The sequence below is a fragment of the Phacochoerus africanus genome, chromosome 16 (assembly GCF_016906955.1).
Source record: "Phacochoerus africanus isolate WHEZ1 chromosome 16, ROS_Pafr_v1, whole genome shotgun sequence".
Classification (NCBI taxonomy): Eukaryota; Metazoa; Chordata; class Mammalia; order Artiodactyla; family Suidae; genus Phacochoerus; species Phacochoerus africanus.
This window is the reverse complement of record NC_062559.1, coordinates 20,625,614-20,639,154: the sequence shown is the minus strand read 5'-3', so window position 1 is coordinate 20,639,154 and position 13,541 is coordinate 20,625,614. Positions and strand designations below refer to the sequence as shown.

The 13,541-nt window shown below is 54.3% G+C and overlaps 1 protein-coding gene across 1 annotated transcript; it reads right to left on the bottom strand.

Annotated features, from left to right (window-relative positions):
- Positions 1 to 2,186: 2,186 nt before the first annotated feature.
- On the bottom strand, positions 2,187 to 11,308 carry PAX4 (paired box 4). The gene is made up of 14 exons (XM_047763118.1): positions 11,288 to 11,308; positions 11,074 to 11,133; positions 9,651 to 9,766; positions 8,939 to 9,094; positions 6,813 to 7,004; positions 6,332 to 6,515; positions 5,823 to 6,038; positions 5,472 to 5,547; positions 4,453 to 4,578; positions 4,146 to 4,228; positions 3,775 to 3,844; positions 3,114 to 3,169; positions 2,703 to 2,829; positions 2,187 to 2,374 (listed from the first exon to the last, which is right to left on the bottom strand). The coding sequence occupies exons 1-14, from the start codon at positions 11,306 to 11,308 to the stop codon at positions 2,187 to 2,189; spliced, it is 1,671 nt and encodes a 556-aa protein (XP_047619074.1).
- Between the last annotated feature and the right edge of the window lie 2,233 nt (positions 11,309 to 13,541).

Genomic DNA, 13,541 nt, shown 5'->3' with positions numbered 1-13,541 from the left:
GGCATATTCTCAGGCCTTCCTGAGAAGTTGTCACCCTACAAAACCTTGCCCATCACCCTGACATTCTGTGCCGCAGGGCTTGAGGGGAGAGAAAGCAGAGCAGGGCACTGTGCCCTGCGACCCTTGCAATTTCATTCTAGAGCCACACTGTCCGCTAGAATTTTCTGTGCCGATGGAAATGTTCCGTGATATTTGCTGTCCAGTACCGAAGCCATGGGCACATGTGCTTGCCGGGTGTTTGATTTGGGGCTAGTGTGAGTGAGGAGCTGACTTATTCATTTTAGTTACAGTTAAATAGCCCCATGTGGTTGGTGGCTACTTACGGAACAGCGCAGCACAGAGGATTTGATGATAGAACCTCTTTTTGTTTTTGTTTTTTTGCTTTTTAGGAGCCACACCTGCAGCATATGGAAGTTCCCAGGCTAGGGGTCGAATTGGCTACAGCTGCCGGCCTGCACCACAGCCACAGCAATGCGTGATCTCAGCCGAGACTCTGACCTACACCACAGCTCGCGGCAACGCCAGATCCTTAATCCACTGTGCGCAGCCAGGAATTGAACCCACATCCTCATGGACACTAGTCAGATTTGTTTCTGCTGAGCCACAATGGGAACACCTGATGACAGAGACTTCAATGTCTGGACCAGTACTCCCACACAGGGCTCCCTGCCTGGCTTTGGACCGTCGTCATTCCATCCCCTGCTGTTCAAAAAGGTAAGAATTTGGAGGGACGATCCATCCCCCACTCCAAATAGCCCTTTGTGCACCCCCTTCCCCCATATCCCTCTCTGTCCCTACATCCCAAGGCTTCCCTGGAAGAGCCCAGAGATTTCTCTGCGGGGAGACAAAATCGAGACAGTTTGGAACTTACTGCCAAGAAGAAGCATGAAAACATGTCCCAGGAGCATGAAATATAAAGGGATGAGCAGGCTGTAAAAAGTGGCATTTCCACTCTTGTTTGCTGCTATGCAAAAAATACATATGCTATTAAGGAGTTGACATCTCTTTTCTTAGATTAGGGCGTTATTATAACTTTTCTTAGACGTGATAACAGTGTGTGTAAGAAAACGTCCTATTTTTGGAGATGCATGCTGGAGGACTTAGGGGCAATGCGCCACGAGGCACTATCAGTGTGTATGTGGACATACGCATACCTGTGGGTATTTGAGCACTCAAACTCCAAGACAGATGTGTATGTACACACATACGTAGATCACACACACATAGATAAATACAAAGATTAGACAGACCCGGAGTTCCCGTTGTGGCGCAGTGGTTAACGAATCCGACTAGGAACCATGAGGTTGCGGGTTCGGTCCCTGCTCTTGCTCAGTGGGTTAACGATCTGGCGTTGCCGTGAGCTGTGGTGTAGGTTGCAGACGCGGCTCAGATCCTGCGTTGCTGTGGCTCTGGTGTAGGCTGGTGGCTACAGCTCCGATTAGACCCCTAGCCTGGGAACCTCCATATGCTGCGGGAGCGGCCCAAGAAATAGCAAAAAAAAAAAAAAAAGATTAGACAGACTGGATAGACAGATAATAGCTAGTTACTTACATAGACACATAAATATATTAGATGATAGCTAGAAAGACACAAAGATACATGAATTAGGTAGATAGAGGCAAACTGTTTATACTTGTTTTGTTTTGTTTTTTGTTTGTTTTAGGGCTGCACCCATGGCATATGGAGGTTCCCAGGCTAGGCATCAAATCAGAGCTGTAGCTACCAGCCTACACCACAGCCACAGCAACGCCAGATCTCAGCCGTGTCTGCAATCTACGCCACAGCTCACGGCAACGCCGGATCCTTTAGCCCACTGAGCGAGGCCAGGGATCGAACCCACAGCCTCATGGTTCCTCGTCGGATTCGTTTTCGCTGTGCCACGACAGGAACTCCTATTGTCGAATCTAGTAGAAAACTATAGAAATGATCCCTGAAATGATCCTTTATAATTGTTAAAGCAAAGGCTGGGAGTACAATTGCTCATAGGAAAAACGTGATGGACAACAAAATTACTGCTAATTTTAAACGTGTTTTTATTAGTGCCAACTGGAAGCCTCTTAAGGCCAATGTGAGAAGCAGGTGGGCACGGCTTCTCCAAGCAGGTGACACACAGGAGGGGCAAGGTCCACAGGCAGGAGGAGACACAGGAAGGAGAACAGAGCACCGCTCGGCTTGGGCAGGCGGTATCAGATGCTCCCCACCCCATCTCCTTTCCACTCCGAACCTTCTCCCTCATCCCAGGCCCCGCAGTGGGGAGCCAAGCCAGAGCAAGGCCTGAGGGGCACCAAGACTGGCGCTGGGGGCAGGGGAAGGAAGGGCAAGGATGGCAAGGCAGCACCGAATCCAGAGAGCTCAGCTGTGGGGGGCAGGCAGCCTGTAGGGATGAAGGGGGTGACCCTGGGCTTGTGGCTGCCATTCCACCCCTCAAAGTCAACGGCAGGGAGAGGGGCAGACGATGGTTCTCTACCCTGGGCGTACACTTGAATCCCAATCCCACCCCCTCTTGCTGCTATGCTGTCAATGGTAGTATAGACTCAAGGGGTACTGGTCTCCCCAGTTCTGTGGGCTGTGCAGGGAATGAGGAAAGCTGCATTGTGGGGCTCCTTTGATGACCCCAACTGGAGAGCCAAGCCCTCCTGTGGGTCAAGGAGGTGGTTCGCCTTCCCACACCTGCAGGAGTGAGGCCTGGCCTGAATTCTTACCCCAGCAGGGCTGGAGACAGGCTTGTGGTGGGGCATCTGATGCTGTCCCCCAGCACAACGGATGGCTGGAGAGCCCCAAGGATTCCAGGGCGGGCAGGACTGCTGTGGACACACTGCCAGGGGACTGCTAGAAAAGCAAGAGGAAACCCTCAGCTGCCAGTGAGGCCACCTGTTTAGCACAACTAGGAGCCCAGGGGTGCACACGCACCCCCTGCCCCCCACACCGCAGGCTGTATCCCGAACAACTCCAGAGGGAGCCATTCACATAGTTGACTAGGAGGATGGCACTGTGTGGACGCATGCCCTGTGAGGGCCCAGGGGAGTCATGACTTCGAGATGGGGCCTTCCCTGGAAATGGGGAGAGCAGTGACCCTTTCCGTCTTCCCAGGCCATGCCCCCCTTCCTGGATACCTGTGCAGAGATGATCCCTGGGGAAGCACTTGGTAGACTCGCACCCTGGGCCGCACCTACGAGGTAAGGGTGGATCCACTCAGAGGAAGGAAAGGGGTCTGGGGAGAAAGGAGTGGTGGTGAGAGGCAGGGAGGTTCCGGGAAACAACCACCTCTGGGAGGAAAGCAATGCTGCAACCCTAAACTGCCCTCCTCCCCAAGGCAGGCTCTTGGGAGATGAGGGAAGAAGGATTAGGAATTCCCATCGTGGCTCAGTGGGTTAAGGAGCTGACTAGCATCCATGAGGATGTGGGTTTGATCCCTGGCCTTGCTCAGTGGGTTAAGGATTCTGCTTGGCTGTGGCTATGGCCGGCAACACAAGCTCCAATCCTACCCCTAGCTTGGGAACTTCCATATGTTGCAGGTGTGGCCCTAAAAAGCAAAAAAAAAAAAAAAAAAAAAAAAAGATTAAACCCCAGGAATAGTAAATTGGGAACAGTGAAGAGCAGGGATTGTGTGTAGCCCAGCATTTAACACAGGATCTCATGCTTGGGAAGCACTGAGGATTTGGTGGATGGATGGATGGATGGACGGATGATGGATGGATGGGTGGACAGATGGATGGATGGATTAAAGGAAGAGAGGATAGGTGAGTGGAGTGGATGGATGGGCAGAGAAATCACCTGGAAACTGCATTTCCCACTTGAGCTTCTCTTGGCGGCGCCATTTGGCTCTTCGGTTGGAAAACCAGATCTGAGGGAGGGCAGAAGCAGCAGAGCTGGCTGGGCGTTCCAGTACCCAGCGCCTACTGTTCTCACCGGACCTGGACCCAGAGGGCATTCATCAGACCTGATGCCCACCCCTCCTGCTCTGCGCCTCCTCAACCCAGAGGCTTGGAGTGGGGAGGAAAGGAGAGCGATCTGCAGATGGGGAACCAGGAGGCTCTTGTCTCATTTCTGCTCCAAACAAATCTGTCCCCACCTTCTTGGCCCTGCTCCCCCTCAGTGGAACCCAAAGCCTTCCCGGCCCGTCCTTGTGATTGGCACATGCTCACCCTCACCGTGTCCTCAGGCAGAGAGGTGGCAGCAGCCAGCTTTCCCCGGGCCACTGAATCAGGATACTGGCCACGCTGGAACTCTACAGAGAGGGAAGCTCACACAGCAAAGGCGCGGGGCGAGGAGCAAGGCCCGTCTCCCCCGAAGGCCCCCCTGCCCACCTGCAATGCGATGCACAGCCTTCCTCTGGAGGCGGGGCCACCCACAGCCTCCAGCTCTCAGCCTTGGCCCACAGGCCTCAGGGCCGTTGGCTCCATGCGTCCCACCAAGCACCCTCTGGCCCCCTGTCCACCCCAGCCCTGCAACCTTTCTCCAGTGCCTCAGCTTGGCCTGGGGAGAAGATAGTCCGATTCCGGTGGCTGGTCCCTGGGTGGGGACCCCGGGGAGCCTCAGAGCCACTATGCAGAGTTGGAGGAACTGGAGCCAAAACAGCTGCAAGGGGAGACAGTGGCTGGTGGGTGTTTGTGGTGGTGATTCCTCTGGTCAAATGGGGTCCCTGGGTCCCTGGGTCCTGGGGTATGGGCAGGGGACAGCATGGATGTAAGAGCAGGGCTGCACTGCTGGGGTTCACAGCAGGGGCACTCATAGGAGGCACACTCAGGGTTATGGTGGGTGCAAGCTTAATATTTTGCAGGGAGACAGCTTCAAGCTTGGTCCAGTTCTGCATGATCCCACAGACATGAAGAGTGCTCTGAGAAGCTGTGAAAGAGGCAGAGGGTGTGGAGGACTCCGTCCTGCCTCCTCCTCAGCAGATCCTGTGAATCCAGGGGCTGTGGGAGCTGGCTTCTGTGCCAGGACCTGCCAGCTCCTAGCTGGTGACCTTGGATAAGTCACTTCCCTTCCACTGAGGCTGTTTTCTCCTGCCAGGAGAGAATAAGACTCCCTGCCAGGTCCTCTTTTGTGGTGAGGGTGTCCCAGGGAAAGAACAAGAAAGGAGTTTGATCAGTCTCTGGCCCAGGAACTTCCACATGCCCCGCTCATGGCCAAAAAAATAAAGGAGTTTGAGGAGCTCCCATCGTGACTCAGCGGAAATGAATCCGATCAGGAACCATGAGGTTGCAGGTTCCATCCCTGGCCTCACTCAGTGGTTAAGGATCCTGCATGGCCGTGAGCTGTGGTGTAGGCTGAAGATGCAGCTCAGATCCCGAGTGGCTGTGGCTGTGGCGTAGGCCAGTGGCTGTAGCTCCAATTTGACCCCTAGCCTTAGAACTTCCATATGCTGCGGGTGCGGCCCTAAAAAGAAAAAAGAAAAAAAAAAGAATTTGAGAACTGTAAAATGCTTAGGTTTGGCTCTGATCATTCCTGGAGACAGCTCCAAGACCCACCTGGCAAATTGAGCTGCGTCCAGGGCAGTCTCTGGTCCTCCTGTAGCCCCCGCAGGACTCGGTTGATAGAGGAGACCTGGGGGTGCAGGGTGTTGAGTGGGGAGACGGTGCACAGCCTCAGGGGTGCATCCCAAGGATGCTCCCAACATCTTTTCTCTCCTTCTGTCCTGGCCCCGCATCCTTCCCAAGGGCTGCCTCCTCTCTCCCCAGCGCTTTCTACTTGAGACTTGTGGGTCAGAAGTGAGCCCCCAGCCTGGAAGGCCCCACTGTCAAGTACAAAGGGATCTTCTCCCTCCCCAGGCTGCCTGTCTGCCAGCCCCGGGTTCCCGGGTCGGAGAGGGTGGCACTTACACTGGGAGTCTTGTCCTGGGTGCAGAGCCCTTCAGCACAGAGCTGGCGTTGGATCTCCCAGGCAAAGAGGGCTGGGCACTCACCCTTCAGCTGGGCAATTCGAGCCACCACGGGGGGTGTGGCCAGGCGTGGCTTGCTTCCCCCAATCCCCTTGGGCTCTAGGGCACCTGTGCGGTAGTAACGCCCTAGGATCTTGCTCACACAGCCATTAGATACCTGGGGCAGGTAGGAAGCAGGAACAGGTAAGGCTTGATGGGCAGAGGGTGAATGTCTCTGGGCCAGAAGAAGCAACAAGGCAAAGTGAGACTTGCTGGACCAGGCCACAGGGGTGAGACCAGCCCTGTCTTTGGAAGCCCGAAGGTCCCTATCCCAGCCCTCAGGAGGCTCTTCTAGGAAGCACCCCAAGCCCCAAAGGCCCTCAGAGGCTGCAACAGCCCCCGACTTGCTGAACAGGGCCCCTTCTCCCTGCTTCTTGCCCCCATCCCTGGACGAGGTTCCCAGCAGGCTACCTTAAGTCTCCGTGAGATGTCGCAGGGCCGCATCCCGCTGACCGCCAGCCGCACGATCTGCTGCCGCGTGTCCAGGGGCAGGGGCCGACCATTCACAAAGAGCCCACCCAGCTGATTCACGCTGCTGATCCCTGGCCATGAGAAGGAGGCATCCACATGCCAGTATCCCCGCTCCCCTGCCCACCTGTGGCAGGGAGGACCCTCCAGCCTGGCTTGCCACCATGGAGAAAGCCTATGGAGCTGCTCCCCTTCTGCTCTCAGGGTCCCCCAAATACACCTCTTGCTTTGGGAGCTGGCTATTGGGTGAGCCTTTGCTCCTTGGCCATATGCACGGACCCTCGTGATCTAAGGCAAGAGGAGTGGAGCAGGGAGAGGGGGGACTGGATGGAGCTCTGGCAGAACGCTGGCCAAGGGCAGGTGCAACCCTGCAGATGGGAGCAGGGCCCTGAGACCTTCCCTCCCTCCTCGCTGTTCTCCTTACCGTCCTGCGGCATGCTCTAGGCCCAGCCTCCTCACAGAAGGGCGGGAACTGGAGACGGGGGAGGGGCCTTCCTCCTGGGAGCTCCTTCCTTGGTCCTGGGGCTGGGCCTGCAAAAATCGAGGCTTCTTAGGGTGAAGTCTCTCGCTTACAGTGGTCTTAGGATATAATGTTTTGTGCTCGAGGATAAGGTTTCTGAGATGAATTCAAGCATCACAGGACCAGCAGAGGAGAAGGGCCTGAAAGGGTGTCAGGGAGATGCCCAGATGGACCCCTGTCACCTTGACCCCTCAAAAGCCTTAATAGCCGCTGGGTGATACACTTGGACCAGAGCTCCTGCCTCCTGAGTTCAGGCTCAGCAGGGTCAACTCTGGATGTTCTGAGCCAGAGAGGGCACCGGAGTCAGGCTGGGCCACGTTCAAGGCTCTGCTTTCATCCTCCTGCAGCCCTGAGGTGATGTCTCTAAACTACCTTCCTTCAGAGCCCCTCGTGGGAGCGCTTGCTCTGGCTTTTTATGCTCTCCAGCAAGGTCTGGGGCAACACGGAGCTCAGCTCTCCCTCAGCCATTGAGGCTCGGGCCTCACCCGTTGGAAATAAGATGAACCAGCCTAAAGTCCTGGCTTCTCCCAGAATACACAGCTCTTAACCACATCTCACCTACTGAGATGGTTGTTTCCTGTTAACTCCGAGAGTTCTAGATGTCCTGCTCTCAGAAGCCACCTCTCTGGGACCAGATGCTCATTCCTTCCATATTTACCAAAGGCATGTGGTTTTTTTGTTTGTTTGTTTGCTTAGGGCCGCACCCAGGCCAAGGGTAGAATCGGAGCTGTAGCTGCCAGCCTACGCCACAGCCATAGCCACGCAATGCCAGATCCAAGCTGTGTGTGTGACCTACACCACAGCTCACAGGATCCTTAGCCTACCGAGGGAGGCCAGGGATCGAACCCACATCCTCATGGATACCTGTTGGCTTCGTTACTGCTAAACTGCAACAGGAACTCCTACCAAAGAAAGGGAGGGGGGAGGGGGAGAGAGCTGTCTCTGACCTGCCTAGAAGCCAGTGTGAGCTCCGGGCCACCAGGGACACCAGTCACGAGCCACCATGTGGCCTTCATCAGCTAGTAATGGGAGGTAAGGCCACCTCCTTTCATGTCTGATCCCCAGCAGGACTGCGGGTCACCCCAGAGATGTTTCCTGTAATAACCCCACCATCTCAGCTCAGGAACCTAATCTGCAATTATTTACTGAATAAGATATTAATTGTGAGCATACAGCTGGCTGTTCAGGATGAAGGGAATTTAAAAGAAAAGGAACGAGATTTTTGCCCTCCAAGAGATTACAGTGCAGCCAGGGAGAGAGGACTGGCACAGGGGAACAACAGGGAACTCACAAAGAGCATGGCATCCAGAGCTACCTGATCCATTCGGGAGCTAAATGGGTTTTGATTCACTCCTCCCTAGGCAATCAGAGACACGTGCCCCTCCAAACTCTCATCTTTCCTGAAAGGCAAGAAGGAAGGCAAAGATTTCCCCAAAGAGAAACCTGAGGCTTAGGTTGGGGTTCCCATAAATCAGGGACCACCCAGAGAATGGGTTTGGAAGCCTGTCCGTCCTCAGAAGCTAAGATTTCCAGCTTCTAACCCAAGGCTCACTCTCTCTCTCTCCATCTCCCTCTCTCTGCCTCCATGCCTGCTACACTTTTGTGTAATTGCCACCAAAGCAATGGAAAGAGGAAAGCCAAGCCAGGGACGTAAAGGGCTATGCCAGGACAGTGGGACAGGTGGAAGCTCAGAAAATCATCCAAACCCCGAATCCTTGATAGGAGTGTGGCCCCACTGAGGGACCAGAGCTCAGAGGAGCTGTGGGGACGCAGGTTCCATATTCAAACCTAAATCTCCTCCAAACCTAAAATCATTATGCCCTGACTCACAGACAGAAACCCCATTCCCAGGGACCACACCACACATTTCCAACATTCATATTCACTTGTTTGGTCCTCACAGACAGGAGAAGGAGAGAGAGCGAGAGGGTAGTGGCTGCAAAGACAAAGGAGAGGGGTTGGCTGGGCCACACAAAGACATGGAGCCAGCATGGGACGCAGAGCAGACAATGAACCTGCAGGTAAGCTACCTGTGCGCAGGCAAGGAGGTGAGAGCTTCTGTGGGGGGGTCCCAGTCTCCTATGCTGGGCTCCTGAGACCCCTGCTGGCTCCAGGGATGCTGGTGGTCTGGTCCTGGGGACAGCTTCTGCTCTGCTCCTGCTTCAGTCCTGCCAGGGGGTCCAGAGCTACAGGGAGCCCGAGCTCAGGAGCAGAGGGCAGCCTTCTGGGAGCAGCCGGTGATGTCACAGGCCATGAGCAGAGGAGAGAGGAGGAGGGAGGTGTGCATGGGGCTGCCTGCCACTGGCCCTGAGACAGGGCAAACCGCAGCCAGGGACCCACTGTGTCCCTCCACGGGAAGTCGCCCGAGCCCACCTTGTGTCTGCCTGCCACCCTGAAGCAGGTAAAGGACCACTCTCATGCAGGCCCCCTCAGGGGTCATTACTCCGGAAGGGATGGGGAATAAGGAAGGTGGGGAATTTCAGGCTATGTCTCCAAGGCTTTGAATGCACAGAAGCCCAAGTGTGACTTCCGGAACCACGGACACAACGTCCCAGGCTGAATGCATATGCCTGGGTTCTGGATCAGCTCCTGGGTCTTAGGTGTATTGCCATCAAAGGTAAACAGGTTTATAGCCCAACACCTACATAGTGGCCAAGTTGGCTTGTGAATCTCTGAAAAGAAGGTGGTGCATTTAGAAGAGGGGGTCCCATAGCACCAGCTCTTTAAACACAGTATCCTCACCGCACCTCCACTGGCTCCTTGACTAAGAAGATGCCCAGAGTGAGTTCTTGCCTGGGAATTCGGGGGTCTCTGGACTTCAGAAGACTAGCAACAGGGGTGATGGATGGAATGAGCCTCTGAGGGGAGTTAGGATGCTGAGAGTGGGGTATTTATGAGGAGTTGTGCAGCCTGGTTTTCATTCTTCCATCTAGGTTTCTCAGGCTCCATTCCACTGGGGACTTGGTACTTTCAGGCTCTAAGTTATGAATGACCCTCCTGTTCCCACAAAGGACACCGCAGGTTATCTGGATCATTGTTGGGATGGAGGGGCCAGTAGCTGGAAGGGAAACAAACCCCCCAGCGCATGGAAGCTTTATTGTCACCGTGGTCTTGAGCAGATCCCTTGTGAAGGAGCCGACATGATCAGTCCTTTGGGTCCATCCCATACCTTGGATGCTGTGAAACCCTCTCAGAGGTGTGGTGCTCTAAGACTAGACTCAGAGCTGGGAAGAATAGGTTTCACTGGTAAATGCTTTGGTTTGAGGGGCAGGGGCGAGGATGTTGTCTGTGCAGCTGGATCCTAGGGTTGGGAACTCTTATTCTCAAAGCAGGGCCAAATGCATCACAGAAGTGGGTTTTCTATCTTCCCCTGGCAACTACTACCCTTCTCTTCCAGCCTCCTCCAGTATCCTCAGACCAGCCTGGAGCCCTGGGGCACGGGGGAGACCGCAGCAGGTGCTTTCAGCACCAGGGGCAGGACAGCACATGCCCTAATGGCTATGGAGCCCATTCAGTCCCAGGGCAGGTGGGAACGCTGGTCACTCCACTCAGCCATGCCTGGGTGCCTGGAGGTCCCCAGGAAGGCCTGTGGTAGCCCTCATCTTAGTCCTCCTTTCCTGCCTCATCCCTTTCTCCTGATTTGCCCCTGCACCTGAGGACCAAAGGCTCCATGTCCGGACCCACTATTCTCATAGACAGCTGCGTGAGGGTGGAGACAGGGGTGTCAGGGGGAGAAGGGACAAGCCCTGGCAGATGGTGGTGGCAGCGATTTCCCCCATAAACTACCCTCTCCCCCCGCCTTTACAACACACTCGTGGGTCTGAACAAACAGAGGCTTTCGACCCAGAGGTGATGGGGGGAGGGAAAAGAGAGGAAGGGCCTTAGCAGGGGGGCCTAGCCAGCCCAAAGCTTAGCCACTCAGCCCTCTGCCCAATGCGCCAGACTGTTTGAGGAGCAAATATCTGCCTTCACTGTCTGATTCTCTCTGCCTCCCCCACTGGGCTTGGGGCTAATTGTCCCTCATTAGCTGGGTCCAGGCCCCAGGCTGCGGCCAGCTCCTGCCATCTGCTCACAATTATACATTAACTCAGAGGTCTTGCCACCCGCCAGCCAGGCTGTGCGCCCCTCTCCAGGCTGGCCTTGGCCATTCCTGCTTGTCCCTCACCCTGTTGTAGAGCCCTGACCACTGGCTTCTTCCGCCCTTTGGAGCCCCTGGTATAAAGCCCTGTGGATATGGAAAAAGATCTGTCCTCAGGAGAGGCGGCTGGAGTTCCCCTGCCCTCCTCACGGGGCCAGCAGGCATGACAAGCCCGTGCGTAAAGCTGGAAAAGGCAGGGCGCAGCCCGTGCAGAGACCGGCGCTTTGCTCTGACATCTCACCTCCGGCTTTGGGCACTCCATGGGGACGGTGACACCAGTTCCAGACTATTTCTACCCCTCCCTGTGGCACCTCTTAGCAGGCTGTGGGTTCTGGCTCCCATCTTCCGTCTCTGCAGCAAGCCCTATCTCCTGCCTGCCCTCAGCTTTCCAGAGCGCACCAGCCACCTCACCAAAATCACTCTCTGGCGACGCGTGCCTCTGAGCTTAAAGTCGTAGTAGTTTCCCAGCTAGAAAAACATGGGGAATCTTCACGTTCCTTGGAAATTCCTCAGCTTGGTGCTGAAGTTGCAAGCCCCGCACCGCCAAAGCTCAAAGCTGCCAGCCACCCTCGTCTCCCAGCCCGGATCCTGCTCGAAGACCCGCAGATCCCTGCGCTTTTCAGCTCTGCTTCTGGACACTGGCTACACGGCTCCCTCCCTCCGAATGTGCTGGGAGGGGAGTGAAGACCATTTCCTCCCAATTAGCTTTAAACTGGGAACACAGAAAATGTCCCTCTTTTCCCTCTTTTTCACGGAGAGCACCTAACCTCTGAGCTCAGCCCTCCCCAGGTTTCTTGCAGGGACTAGACTTTGCCGGGCGGGGTGGCGAGTCTGCACTCCTCGGAGAACCCCCAGCAGAGCTGGGGGGCTCTGGGGCTAGAGCCGAGGGCTCGAGGGGTCCAGGCGGCGAAACCCGTGGGGATGGGGGGAAGGGCAGGCGATCAGCGGACGCTCTTCCGGCCCCCGGTGGAGAGCGAGTCCTTGGATCTGCAAGCGCATCGGCCCTGCCCGAGGGGAAGGGGCTGCGTCCGGACAGCGTTTCCAGACCAGCCAGGTGCCCTGAAGTGCCTTCTGTTCCCTGGAGATGGGAGCAGCTCTGCGCTCTGCAAAGGTTCCCCACTCCATCCCGCCCCACTGTGCATGGGATGGAGGATCTCGGGAGGCAAACAGCAGTGCATTTTTAAAATCCATTTTATATTAATAAGCTTTATTTTTGGCACAGTCTTAGCTTTACAGAGGTCCTCCTATTATGAACAGCTTACAGTAGTATTTGTTATAATTAATGAACCAGTGTGGTTATGCTATTATGAACTAAAGTCCCAACTTTATTTCACTTCCTCAGATTTTCCCCTAATGTCCTCTTTCTCCAAGACCCTGTCGAGACACTACATTTAGTCACTAGGTAGTCTGAGGCTCCTCTTGGCTGGGGTAGTTTCTCACGTTTTTCTTATTTTTGATAACTTTGCACATTTCGAGGAATCAGATGTTTTGTAGAATGTCTCTCACCTGGGATTTGTTTCATGTTTTTCTCATGAGTAGCCTGGGCTTATAGGATGGAGAAAGGTGAAGCGCCGTTCTCAATGAGTCTCATTAGGGGTCTGTGCTGTCAACAGGACTTACCTCTGTTGACACTGACTTTGATCACCTGGCTGAAGTAGTGTTTACTGGGTTTCTCCCCCGAGGTTACTTTTTCCCCTCCTTCCCATACAATGCTTTGCCAAAGGCATCCTGTATACAGCTCACACTTAAGGACCAGGGGTTATGCTTCACCCACCTGAGGGTGAAGTATCTACACTGACTTTGGATTTATTCTGCCCAAGAGATTTTTTTACTCCTCTCGCCTTATTTGTTCAATAATTTATGTATACCAATGTGGACTTGTGGATACTCGTTTTATTATTTGGATCATTATCTAATATACCACTTTATTTTGTTGCTCAAGTTGTTCTAGCTTTGGCCAATGGGAGCTCTTTCTATATATATATATATATAAAACAATTTTTATTTTTTTTCCATTATAGCTGGTTTACAGTGTTCTGTCAATTTTCTACTGTACAGCATGGTGACCCAGTTACCCATACATGTACACATTCTTTTTTCTCACATTTTATGCTCCATCATAAGTGACCAGACCTAGCTCCCTGTGCTACACAGCAGGATCTCATTGCTAATCCATTCCAAAGGCAATAGCCTGACTCTATTAACCCCAAGCATCCCATCCATCCCACTCCCTCCCCCTCCCCCTTGGCAACCACAAGTCTATTCTCCAAGTCCAACGGGAGCTCTTTCAGTTGGCTCCTGAGTCCCTTTGGCATGCCTTTGTTTTCATGGGGTTTGGTGTGGGGTGTGTGTGTGTGTGTGTGTGTGTGTGTGTGTTTGAGCATCCCCTTACTCATCTTGCGTATTTCCTGCCCCAGTCCTAGAGTCAGCCATTTCTCCAAGGAGCTGTGGTATGTTTTGCCAGAAAGTGGCACCAGAAACAAAGATCTGGGCAC